Source organism: Eutrigla gurnardus (genome assembly GCF_963514095.1).
Source record: "Eutrigla gurnardus genome assembly, chromosome: 11".
NCBI lineage: Eukaryota > Metazoa > Chordata > Actinopteri > Perciformes > Triglidae > Eutrigla > Eutrigla gurnardus.
Window position 1 is genome coordinate 3,099,837 of NC_139925.1, and position 12,959 is coordinate 3,112,795.

General features: G+C 44.6%; 1 protein-coding gene across 1 annotated transcript in view; it reads left to right on the top strand.

Annotated features, from left to right (window-relative positions):
* Nucleotides 1–12,959, top strand: part of adgra1b (adhesion G protein-coupled receptor A1b) — a 124,251-nt gene that overhangs the window by 100,104 nt on the left and 11,188 nt on the right. Inside the window, exon 15 of the mRNA XM_084020969.1 lies at nt 5,320–5,443. Within this exon, the coding sequence (XP_083877095.1) occupies nt 5,320–5,443 (124 nt within the window). The remainder of the gene's footprint in view (nt 1–5,319; nt 5,444–12,959) is intronic.

Here is a 12,959-nt window from a genome sequence, read left to right on the forward strand (position 1 = left end):
AGAAGGAAAACAGAATACAGACGGGAGCAATTTCAAAATTGCAGAAGATTGAGATTTTTCTTTTTGTTTCAAGTGGAAAGTAAACAGCTTCCAAAGGCCGCTGGATATGATGCTGTGTGCAGAATTCTGAGCATTATTTGTGAAATAAACCAATAAAACAATGATCCCCGGGGTTTAAAGACACATTAATATTAGTGACGTGAGGAAGAGAGCTAAAAAATAAACCATCGGGAGCATTTCTCTTAAGATGGTAGTAATGCACCGCTCCATTCGTGAAGGGAAAATCACATTTACTCCAAAATAAATCCTCTTTTCTTATTTTATACAAATCTTTGAATAAATATGAAACATACTGGAGATTCATGGAAAACACTGGTATTTTACTAGACGTCCATCTAATATACAATTTAGCTTTTTAACTTAAAGACTGAGTATTTTTACAACACACACAGCGGGAAAGTCACTTCCTTCTCTGCTCTACTCCTTCAATCAGTTTAAATACATCCGTGTTTTTCATCTACGCCAGAAATTCAGTGAAGTTAGTACGAGCATCTTTCCGACTGAAGGTCACCAGTTAGCACGGTCACTTGTTTAACTGAAGCACCAGCTGCTCAACGGTCGGGATCCTGACAACCGAACACGTAGCAACCAGACATTTAGACGGTACAGTTTTTAATTCAATGTTTAAAGCTGCTAACTTGAACATGCATATGGATGTTTATGAGGACGTCGGGCTGTAAAAGTATTCGTGTCCTCCAGTATATGTTCACGTGCTCCAGCTATCCTCTTACTGGTGGAAGGTGTTCACGGGCTCCAGCATAGCTGGAATATCCACAAAGTGCAATAAACGCACTTATTCATCACAAAGTGCTTTTCAGAGCAGAAAGACTTAAAGTGGAGAGAGAGGAACGAGGCCATATTTAAGATATGAAGCCGGAGCCTTTTGCGGCGTCTGTCACACATGGGAGGTTTTTTTCTTTCACGCTAACAAAACACCTCGCCGTCCTCCACGCCTCCCTCCAGGCGTCCCAGCACGGAAACACATCTCTGTTTAGTAACACTTGGTTGTGTAGTATCACTCCAGCTGACTGACAGTATCGGAGCAGCGAAGCGCCGGGTCGCGTGTTAAACGGCAGAATGAGGGGGGGGTTCAAGAAAAACGTTCACACTTCGGCTCGCTAACGTGTTAACACACATTAATATAATTATATACACATACGGGATGAGCTGCTGGTTCTTCCTCTGCCAGCCAAGATGGAATCTGATCTGTGATGCTGAAGCGAGAGTTAGTGTCTGGAACACTGACAAGAAGTGGACGTTGTCATGGCGACGTCACCTGTTTGGTTGTGGATTATGGTTTTGAAGGCTCGAGCTCAGCGTTTTGGCCGTCGCCATCTTGGATTTTTTTGACACCATTGAAGGAAGTGACCATATTTGGACTGTGGAGGAGCGACGGGTGGATCTGAGAACACAAACTGCAGAGCGGCACCCTTACTGAATCTGGATCCATGTGGATTCTGGTGTTGAAGCTGCTAACAAAGTTAGCTTCTATAATTCAAAGTCAACTTTACAGCTAAGTGTTAAAGTCATCTTAGTAGCTAACTAGCATTGGTAGCGTGGTAGCGACCTGTCAATCAGCAGGTAAGCCCCGCCCCCTAAAGCATCCCCTGCTTTCTGGTCTGGTGGACTCTAAATGGACCATAATGTACTGAATGACCAGGACCATTTTCTCATAGACTTCTTGGTTGTCGCCTGGTTAGGAAGTTAAACATTCATTATTCCCAGTAGAATAAGTTCAGTTTTATCATTTATCAGCTTCTAGTGGAATCATAACATCATATTTAGTGATGGAATGAAAAACAGTGCATTTACTTAAATACTGTACATAAGTACACGTTTGATACAACGTTAAATGTGTCTTTCATTACTGCATCGATAATAAGAATCTAATATTATGATATATTAATCATGGAACAACTCAAGAGCCCATTTGGCTGCATAGTGAGTACTTTTACTTGCATTTTCTTGATTATGTACTTTTACTTCTAAATTGTGCTATTAGTACTTCAGGACCAGATTTTAATAGGCAACTAGATATTAATCAGTGACGATGGCTCAGTGGGTCTCTCCCTGCTGGACTTTCATCATAACCTCCTTCCCTCCCTCCTTCCCTCCCTCCTTCCCTCCCTCCCTCCTTCCCTCTCTCCCCCCCTCCTTCCCTCCCTCCCTCCCCCCCTCCTTCCCTCCCTCCTTCCCTCCCTCCTTCCCTCTCCCCCCCCCCTCCTTCCCTCCCTCCCTCCCTCCCTCCTTCCCTCCCTCCTTTCCTCCCTCCTTCCCTCCCTCCCTCCTTCCTCTCTCACCTCATCTTGCTTTTTAAAATAATCAGCTGTAGACCGCTAGACAGCTAAATACGATCGTTTTTCTAGATGTTTCCGCCGCTAGGTGCATGTGAACGCCATGTAATTAGTTTCAATCCGTGCACACAAAAAGTAAATCATGTGCACGTGATGCGAGTGCACAAACCGAGCATATGTGACCGATTCTGTCGCAGTCTACAGCCCTGCTTAATGACAATTTTAGCATGTTTGTTTTTATATTTTTCCCTCCAAATGAAAGATTTAACACAATAAGATGCTTGAAAGCTGCTGTAATCAACGGAAAGCAAGCAGCTGTTTTCTGTGCGAAGGCTCCGATAAACACACTGTACACCACCTGCTCGGCAGCGAGCGTTCGTTAGTGAACAAAGTGGACCGATTAGCAGCTGAAGAGTCGGATTCTTCCCTCCGGAGCTGGTGGAGACCAAAGCGAGGCTTAAAGTTATTGGACTCAGATTTGGCAAGGAGGCAGCAACGTGACTCCAAACGAACGCTACTTCGTGGAAACACGGCGGAGCTCTGCGCTTCGTCAAGTGATGTTTAAACCAGAATCACATTTCTCAACAAGCCATTCTGCAGTTTTCTGTAAAGCTCCGTCTGTCTGCTTGTGTGTGACACCGCCGAAAAATATGTGAAATAAATTCCTAAATTTACAATCATATATAGAGCTGAGTATTGGCAAGAACCTCACGATACGATATGTATCAAGATATCAAGATATCACGATATTGCAATATAAATAAAGATGAAAACACAAGTACCTGTATATGTACATCAGATGATATTGATCAGAGGACAAATTGAGTCAAAACTATTTCATTCAAAACAGCCTCTCCATGTTATTAATTCCCATGAAATTCACTGGAATAAATATTGAAAATAAAATGAAAAAGGATAAAGTACTGCATTCACACGTCTAAACATGAATCTTTTTTCTTTTTTAAATCGATCGGGTTGGAAAATCGATATTGTATTGGGCGGCAAAGTATCGCGATATATTGCCGATATTGTTACCCACCCCTAATCATAAACAGCAGCAACACTCGGCTGTTTATGGATTTTAAAGTTTGGGATATCAGTGGGAATTGAAACTCTGGGAGAACAGAGGAAACGGAGGAAAGTCAATCAGAATGAGATCATTTATACTACATTACATAATTGATATTGTTTGTTGTAGTTTTTCTGTGTATTTTCTTGCCAGATTTGCTCACAGTGAAGCACGCTGTAAGGTTATCTGTCACGCTGTCTTCAGGTGGGGAAGATTCTGTTAATATTAAACGTTCTTATATGTGGATTGTTACACATGTATTAGTGTCAGGACCGGTCCAATCAGACTCATCGCTGCTTCCTCTTTTCCTCCATCTTAATCAGCGTGAAACCACTTCCATCCCTTCGTTTAATGGCGCCGCTAGCTCTGGTTCATGGGCGCCATTGTTGCCGAAACGAGGCTCCGGCCAATGAAAACGACCTGTTTTGAGTGATATTACAGCTAGCTGACTTATGGATTGGCTCGGCGGTGGGTGCAGGGTGAGGATAGTTTAACCCCCCCCCCATCACCAGCACCCCACTACCTTGTGGGACGTGGAGGGGTGCCAGGTTAATGTACTTGACCCAATGAAAGCCCAGAGCAGAGCCTATGAAAACCCCCTTCCAGGACCGGCCTGATTTACGGCCTCTGTGCTGGATGGCTGCTGGTGGTTCAGCAGCAGCAGCAGCTTTACCCCCCCCCCCCCTGCAGACACGCCTCATAGCTCACTGCCGAGCCACCGCTTCATCTACAGTTGGCTCACGTGCAGCCGGGGCTCCGCTCCTCCATTTTGGGGAGTGGAGATTTCCAGCACAAGGTTATCTGTAATATTTGAATGTTGACTGTGAGGACGGGGGCTGACACATGAGAGGGGGGGGGGGGGGGGGGGGGGTAATTGTGGCCCACTCCAAATATGTTAGTATTGTGTGACCTATTTAGGCCGCCGGCCGGGTGGAGGAATGCTAATGTGGGTTAAGTGCGCTGCCCAACACTGTGTAAACCCCCTCCAGGTCTGAAGCCATATTTCACAGAGAACATCGGTGACATTGTGAAGGCTTGAATTGGCTCAGTCGACTGGAAGCAAATCTGATTTCAACGATGAAACCAGCAGAGTGACTCCTGTTTGTGTGCATGTAGAGCAGCGTGGACAGTATGGAAGCTGGTGAAGCGGAAGGTTTCACACTGAATAAACACCCGTCATGTTACACAGACGATCTTTATGGTTTTACAAAAAAAAATACGATTCGTTGGGTTTTTTTAAGTGCTTTTTCTCTTCTTTGTCAGTAAAAACATCCCACTACTCCACGCTGTTCCTCTGAAGTTCAACCCCAAAGAAGTTCTGTCACTGAAAGGCAGAGATCTTCTCCCAGTGTTATTTTAGGAAGTCTAACGAGGAAGCGCTGTTTTCCGTTCAGCAGCCCTGAAGTCAAACACAACCATCAGAAACACCATCAGGAACATAATATTTGTTTTAAATCCTTCCAAGAGTCGACCTGAAAACAGTATTTTCTATGAATTCTAGCCCTCTCTTAACTCAATACTCCGTTGTTCCAACAACCATTAAACATCTGAAATTTGAAGATTTAAGAAGCAGCTCTTCCTTAATTTAAAACAGTGAGTTGAACATATTTCACGTGAGTCGTTGCTCTTCCACAGTCGAGGCGAGGTCGAGCTGAAGGTATTCTATTATTCATCGCATGTATTGGCAGCGGAGTATGTAATGACTTGTTTGTTAATCTGTGTGGCGTTAACGGGGTAAAAGAAAAGGCCGATCTATGTGAGAAGACGGATCTGAAATCCTGCTGGAAGTGACTGATGGGCTGAATCTCAATGAGATGATGAAACATTAAACTCTGTGGGGGAATCTGCTGTTTACACGCTAATGCTTTTCATTCTTGGTCTCTGTTTTTTCGGCAGCTCGATCCGCATCAGTCGGAAGGGATGGCATATGCTCCTCAACTTCTGTTTCCACACGGCTCTGACCTTTGCCGTGTTTGCCGGCGGCATCAATCGAATCAAATACCCCATCATCTGTCAAGCAGTAAGTGCATTCCCTTTTCATTCATCACACTCTCAGAGCTCTCTGAAAATTGATTATGAAGGTCCGTTCGGTGTGTGTTGGCAACCAACCGTGAGAGAGAGTGCAGCCGTGGACGTATAGCGTCCCGGCTTTGTGTGTCGTTCACGCTTCGGCTGCGTTTATGCTGCAGTCGCTCGGATCGTAAAGTGTTGACACAACCACGGTTCGGGCTCCTGCACTCGCTCTCGCTCCTCGCTGTTGTCCGATGCTGTTGCCCGGGGCGATCTGTGGGCGCCACGGCCCAGATGCTGTCTCCTCTTTGTGGCCGTAAAGAAAACATATTCTCTGGTTATTAGAATGCTACATGACAATATTACAGGTTTGAATTTGTTTTATTTTCATGCACACTGGTTTTGTCTGTAGTTATTTAGTTGATAGTTTCAGTGTCCATAATTCTGGATGACCCACACAACATATATTGGATGATTTGCAATGAGATACATGGTCCCCAGAGGATAAATCCCACCCATTTTTTCTCTCGGGCCACCACCATTTCAATATCTTAGGTAATCCTGTGAAATATCTCAACATCTAACAGGATTTGGTGCCGATATGCATGGTTCCCAGAGGACGTATCACTATTTTTTATTCCGCCGTAATCATCAGGTCAATACGTTGATGTGTGACTTAAAATTAACAACTTTCCCATCAGCATCACCGGCACTTTGTGTTTACTGGCTTAATGGCAAATACTAGCGGATGATAGTTCCAGTTCATGGTCCCCAGAGGATAAATCTAACTGACTTTTCCTCCTGTCTAGCCAGCAGCATTTTAATTTCTTCAGTAATCCTGTGAAATATCTCGAAATCTAACAGGATTTAGCTCCGATATGCATGGTTCCCAGAGGATGTATCACTTTTTATTTTTATTTTACAGTAATCCTCCCGAGTTCGGCCTCCATTAGTGTGTTCATGTTGTTTGATTTGATAGCAGATTAGTGTTACGTTCACTTCCGTCTCTCTTCTAACATAAAGCTGCTGTTTAGTTCATGATGATGAAGTTAGTTTTCGGCTTTAAATGAAGGGAAGAAGTCTCTGAATCATCACACATCCACTACTGTCGGCCGTGATGGATAACAGGGACGCCGACCCCGTCTGGTGATGCAGCTGTGTGTGCTGCGGTTGGACTCCGTGACCCCGTTGGGTGGTGTAGCCTCCGTCTCTGCAGCCACGTTGTGGATGAGTGAGCGAGGCATGTGGAGGGACATTTGGGATGTCAGGGAAGATTTGGCGAGGAAGAGAGATGCTTTCTTGCCTGCTGGCACCTCACTATTTTTAGGTTGTTATACGTCAAGCAGAAAGAAAAGCAAATGATAATGTATATACAGACTGTATGTAACATGGGGGGAGAGGACATGCTTGTAGCATTGATCATGGTGTTCATTGGAGATGGAAGTAGCGTAACCATGTTGAAGTGACACATAAAAGACTGTGTGTATGTTTAAGGAGTTGGCCTTAAGGATGTTTGAATATTTGTTCTAAAAAACACAGAGGTTCTAACTTACAACCTCCGGTTCTGACAAGTGAAGCCAATGCTGAAGTGCCTTAACCTGTCATTCTCTCTGCTGGCCACCAGGGGGCGACTCCTCTCTGGTTGTATAGAAGTCTATGAGAAAATGGTCCTACTTCTCTCTGCTGGCCACCAGGGGGCGACTCCTCTCTGGTTGTATAGAAGTCTATGAGAAAATGGTCCTACTTCTCTCTTGATGTATTATCTCAGTAAACATTGTAAACATGAGTTTATGGTCTCAATCTCTAGTTTCAAGTCTTCTTCAATCCAGCATGATGTTCATTTAGTACGTTATGGTCCATTTAGAGTCCACCAGACCAGAAAGCAGGGGATGCTTTAGGGGGCGGGGCTTACCTGCTGATTGACAGGTCGCTACCACGCTACCAATGCTAGTTAGCTACTAAGATGACTTTAACACTTAGCTGTAAAGTTGAAATTGAATTATAGAAGCTAACTTTGTTAGCAGCTTCACACCTGAATCCACATGGATCCAGATCCAGTAAGGGTCTGCTGGTCTGCCGCTTGTGTTCGTCAGATGCTCCTCCACAGTCCACAATATGGTCACTTCCCTTCACGCTTTGAAAGGCCACAGTGGATGAGGAGCAGCTGATTGTTGAGGTAGAAATAAGGAGTTATCTAAAGGATCTCTCCTCCTTTCACTACAAAAACCTTAATAAGCTGCCAGCTGGCTTGTGGGAGATCAAGATAAAAGTAATGTTCTAATATTCATATCTATTCTTCTACTTGACAAATATATATCTGAATTTAGAATATTCATTGATAGAGTAGGTTTGAGTTGAAATTGTGTCGAGATAAGAGTCAGTGTCAGAGTGACAGGAAGTGAGAATAAAGAGAAAGTTTCTGCTTCACATGATTGGAGAGCCATGCGGTCCTGGTGGATTTCCCTTTCCAGCGTGATGGATAGCTAGACCTTGTGATCATAAAACATCATCTGGAGCCGAGCCTCCTCCTCTGTCAGCCCAGCGGGGGTCCGGTTACCGTATGCAGCAGCACGGAGATTGATGTACACTTCACCCACTGCCTGCTCCCGATCGACGGGGCCCGGTTTGCTTATCGTGGGTTATCAGCTGGGTTCGGGGGTCTCGTTTGCCTCTTCCCGCTGTCACAAGCGCTTCAGGTGGCCCTCTAATTCCATATTGTGAGGACCCCTCCTCTACTCGGTGACAGGGAAGTCTTCCTGCACAGCTGCAGCTGACACAAAACGGCTGGGTTAGTCATAAAATGCAGCTTCAACAACTCTTCACTCTGCTGACAGTCAGGTTGAGCTTCATACCCGACTCTTACTCTTTTGATTGGTACAAAAAAATCCCCACCTTCCCAAATAAATGAGAAAAAAAACATAAACCAGGCTGTAAATATGTGTTTATGCCACTGTCATAACTGTAACGGCCAAAAAATAATCATTCTGCTCATTATGAATCCATATTTAATGTATTCGGGTCATATTTCCTCACCACACACTCTGCAGCTTTGACTGGTGCAGGTTTTGTCTCCCACATCACTTTTTCCTTTAAAAAAACATCCTAGCGTCCATAATGTGATGTGTTCCAGACATTTACATATCATCATGCACTGTCAATGGGAGTACTGCATGTGTGTGTGTGTTATTCATTTATATTTATTTATAATCATATTATATTAATGTGTGTGTATATATATATATATATATATATATATATATATATATATATTACATGTTTAACTAACCATTTAAATTACCCATATCTATATTCTCAAGATCTTATTCAATATATTCAGGTTTCATTCCATACATATATATATATTCTTCAAGAAAACGTCAATTGTGGACATGTTGTAGTTCAATCAAAAACGGTGTTGTAGGGAGATATGGAGGCGTACAGGCCGTTTGCACTTGAAGCACCGTTAGCTGCTAGCCGCCGGCTCAGCTGCCGCCGCGTTGGCAGCTGAAAGAGATGAAAGACGACAGGGAAGGAATTTAATTAAACCTCTGAGTTTCGTCTGAGTTTTTGCCGACTACCATGAAGCACACACACCTGGCGGCGCCGACCCACAATCCTCGGTCATAAATGATGGATTTGTTAATCATGTTTTACTGGACACATTCATGTGTACGCCACCAAGTAGAGAAGAGTCATCAAAACCATGTCCATGTTTTACAGGAGAGGGATTTGATGTCCTAATTAGTTTTTGACATCGATGCTTGTGTTTCTTATGACGCTGCTTCTTTAGACCTCCGGTGATGTTGGGAGGAAGCAGAGCGCCACGGCAGCACTAAAGTTTTGGGTCAAACTGCTGAACGATGAGCCGATGAGAGACGTCTTCCACTGAGTTATAACATTCCCATTGCTTTCCTGACCAGACCAAAGACGACCAAAGAACGTTGATTACGTCTTTTTTTATTAACTAACGAGGGTGTCCAAGAAAAAAGTAGCAGATTCGCTACTTGATTATGGAGGTCGTAGAGGAAGTAAACAAGTTGCTTAACTTGTTTGCCGTTGCTATGACAACAAGTGAAAGCTACCACTAGCATCTTAGCCCAACCGCCCCGATCAATAAACACACATAAGAGGACAGTTTGTCCTCATAAATAAAACCAACAATAAGCATCAACATCATCACCCTAAGGACCTTAACGAGGTGATGTCACATGTTGGGATGATTCATTACAAACATAAACGTACGTTCATGGGATGTTAGCTAGCATAGATGCTGGTTGTTAGCATCGTAATAAAGTAGCAAATTTGAGACTTTTTTTCTCTGAATATTGCCGCCCTCTCTCGGTTCTGTTTTTCCCTCCAGTGGCCCTGAATGGACAGCTGATCAGTCATCAATAGTGTGTTTTGACGTGCAGTTAGAAATGTCAGTAAATCCTCGTTAAGTTATTCCATCAGTTTCAGGTGTCACTTGTAGATCAGCTGGTTTAGATAATCTTTCTTTCTTAAATACTAACTATGATGTTAAAAGCCGTTAATGACTGAAGCGTTAAATGAATCCATCAGTTAGAACGTCTTCCTGTCAGGTGTTGGAGGCGGAGCCGCTGCTGCTCTTTAACCCATTTAGCATTCAGTCACTTTATCTAATTTCCTCCCCGGGGGGCTTTTGGATGTTTCCTTGCTGCTCCTCCTTTATCAGATCACCGCTAATGGGGACTCTCTGCAGATCTGGTCCTGATTCCGGATCGCCTGCTGCTCCGCCTTGGCGCCGCCACCGCACGTCGTTTGGGGTAATTACAGGATGGCGTTTGATCACGCGCGGACGCCATGCGTATATATGCGCAATGCGTACACTCATCCACTGCAGCCCCCCTCCCCCGACCACCCCAACTCCCTCGTGCACACATGCACCTCCTCCCAGGGGACACATAAGTACACCCCCCTCCGACAGAGGGAACTTCAAGGAGCTCTAGAACTAGCTTTGGCAGCTTTCACAAGCACTTCAAGCCCCCACCCTCCACCCTCCACCCCAACTCCACCTGAATCCCATACTCATCTCCTGCTCCCCATCTGTATGCAACTCTTCAGTCTCGCACCAGCTCGCCGCCCACTGTGGCGCCTCACCGCGATGCAGCATCCGACGTCTTCTACGGCCTCAAAGTCAAAGTCATCTCTTATCTCGATTTCCATCTTTTTTTATTCCGACGCTGCTTTTTTATCATTGATTTGAGCAACAGCCCGGCTGTCACACTACATCTTCTGTTTGCTCACATTATCCTTGATCCCCCCCCCCCTGCCGCCGCCGTACCTCATCTTACCTTGGACCATCAAATTTGCATTAGACATCAGTGAGTGTGTGACCAGCATTAAACAAGCTATTAATTTAGCAAAGAAGCTGGCTGAGAGGATGTGACCTAGATCTGAGGTTACATCCAACTGTCAGCTTAAAGATGCTTCGCAGAGGATTTCCTCATTAGTGTGCCACTGTGAAATTAGTTGTGACGGCACATAAAAAAAAAAGACATTACACGATCTGCGCTGATTTGCTTTGTACTTCCTTTGGGCCCAATTTGAGTGTTCCTGAGCTCATTTCCCCACATGTGAAGCGCTCGCGGTAGACCAGTTACTCGTGCATCCAAAAACAGTGGGGAGCCGATATAATGAATATGTCCAAAGCAGACGGCATTGAGGGACCTTTGAATTTAGTTCCGTTAGCATATTATACTTCAGATTGTTAAAACAATCCGTCCCACAGTATCACTTTTACACAAAGTGATAAAAACTCCACTCTGAACTGGAAAAGTGCACTCGGTCTGCGCTCGCCTCCCACAACACGGAGGAGTCGCATGTCACTCAACGGGGAAGTACTCTTCTTCTGTGGTGCCTGACTGGAGTGGATCTCTAGTGGATCTCTAGTGGATCTCTAGTGGATCTTAACATATCAGGTGTGGAATTAATCTGCAGACGCTCCGGTTCAAAACGAGACCAAACGTCTCCTTCCTGTCAGTTTTTTAAGCATAACGTAGGCCAAGTGTAGACCTGTTTGCCTGTTGTGACCTCATGGTTGCCGTGATTCAACATTTGCAGCGGTGCATTGTGGGTAAAGTTTGTGGGTGTGCTACAACACCGTTAAATACCTCGAGGAGACCCGAGTTCCCGTATCTTGTTGTCAGCCAGCTGATGATTAACCACGAAGTTAGCAAACACTTAAGGCGGACTGACCTTTTAAGGTGGACCAGTGCTCCTCTGAGTCTTAGTTAGCTTCTTTTTTTTTTTTTTAACAGTGAAACATGTTAAGGTTATTGTTCGAGCTGTAATTGTATTATTGGTATCGGGACATCCCTAATATTATGATTACTGTTAGAAAGCCTCATGAATATTTATGAGTGCTTATTACCATCATGATTACAGATCCATAACACACTTGAACTTATATTTAATTATAAATCACATCGATAATGTTTACGATGTTGATTTATTGTGTCAGAAAACATTCCGTGTAGCCATAAAGCATTATGAAGCCATTACCATTCTGTTTGTCCCCCGTAACGCTCCACAGAGCCTTCATTAATGTAGGCCTCATCCACACCCGTCCTCAGTGACAAGTCCTGGATCCTTAACGGGGGACTCATGGATCCTTAATGGGAGACTCGTGGATCCTTAATGGGGGTCTCATGGATCCTTAATGGGGGACTCGTGGATCCTTAACGGGGGACTCGTGGATCCTTAACGGGGGACTCGTGGATCCTTAACGGGGGACTCGTGGATCCTTAATGGGGGACTCTTGGATCCGGTTCCCGCTGCTGATGTAATAACTGTGTGTTTTCACACAGATTCTCTGTAACGAAGGGGACATCAGGTGAAAGCGACCGTGAATAATAAAATATCAGAATTTGGACTCAGCAGAAGTCTGTTAAAGCTCATATTTATAATAATAAAAAACCCTGAAATGATGAGTTTAAGCCGCTACAGAGAAACCAAACTCCTGATGGTGTGAGACAGGAAGTCTGCCAGTCTGCTTCAGAGAGAGAACAGTTATTCTCACAAGGAAATGTAAACGTGGGAGCGGTGTGGTCGTCTCCATGGCGTCGGTGTCTGACTGGCATCTCCCTCAGAGGGGCTGCTTGCTCGGGTCGGACTGGACCGGTTTCTGTCCTGGTGGGTGATCTGGTTTTTTTTGAGGGGGTCTGTTACTTGGGGGTTGCTCACCGGTCTGATGGATGAGAGCCTGTGCTCATTATGGGATGTTGTAGTCTCATTGTTTCTTTCTGGTCAAATCTAAAAATTGTCAGCTGGTGAGTCGTGAAGATGTTTGGTAAATATCCAGAGTCGACATCCGACCCGCTGCTGTCATAATACCTTTTTTTTAATCTGGGAGATAAGCGCGTTGTTGCCGGTTGCCCCTGGCGACCCATCTTGATTTACCTCGCACGGCAACTGGATCATACAAGATCTCCACGTGAACTTGTTTTAAGGCTCGTCTGAGCTCGTAAAGTAGGCAAGGTCATGTGACGGCAGCAGGAGGCGGAGTC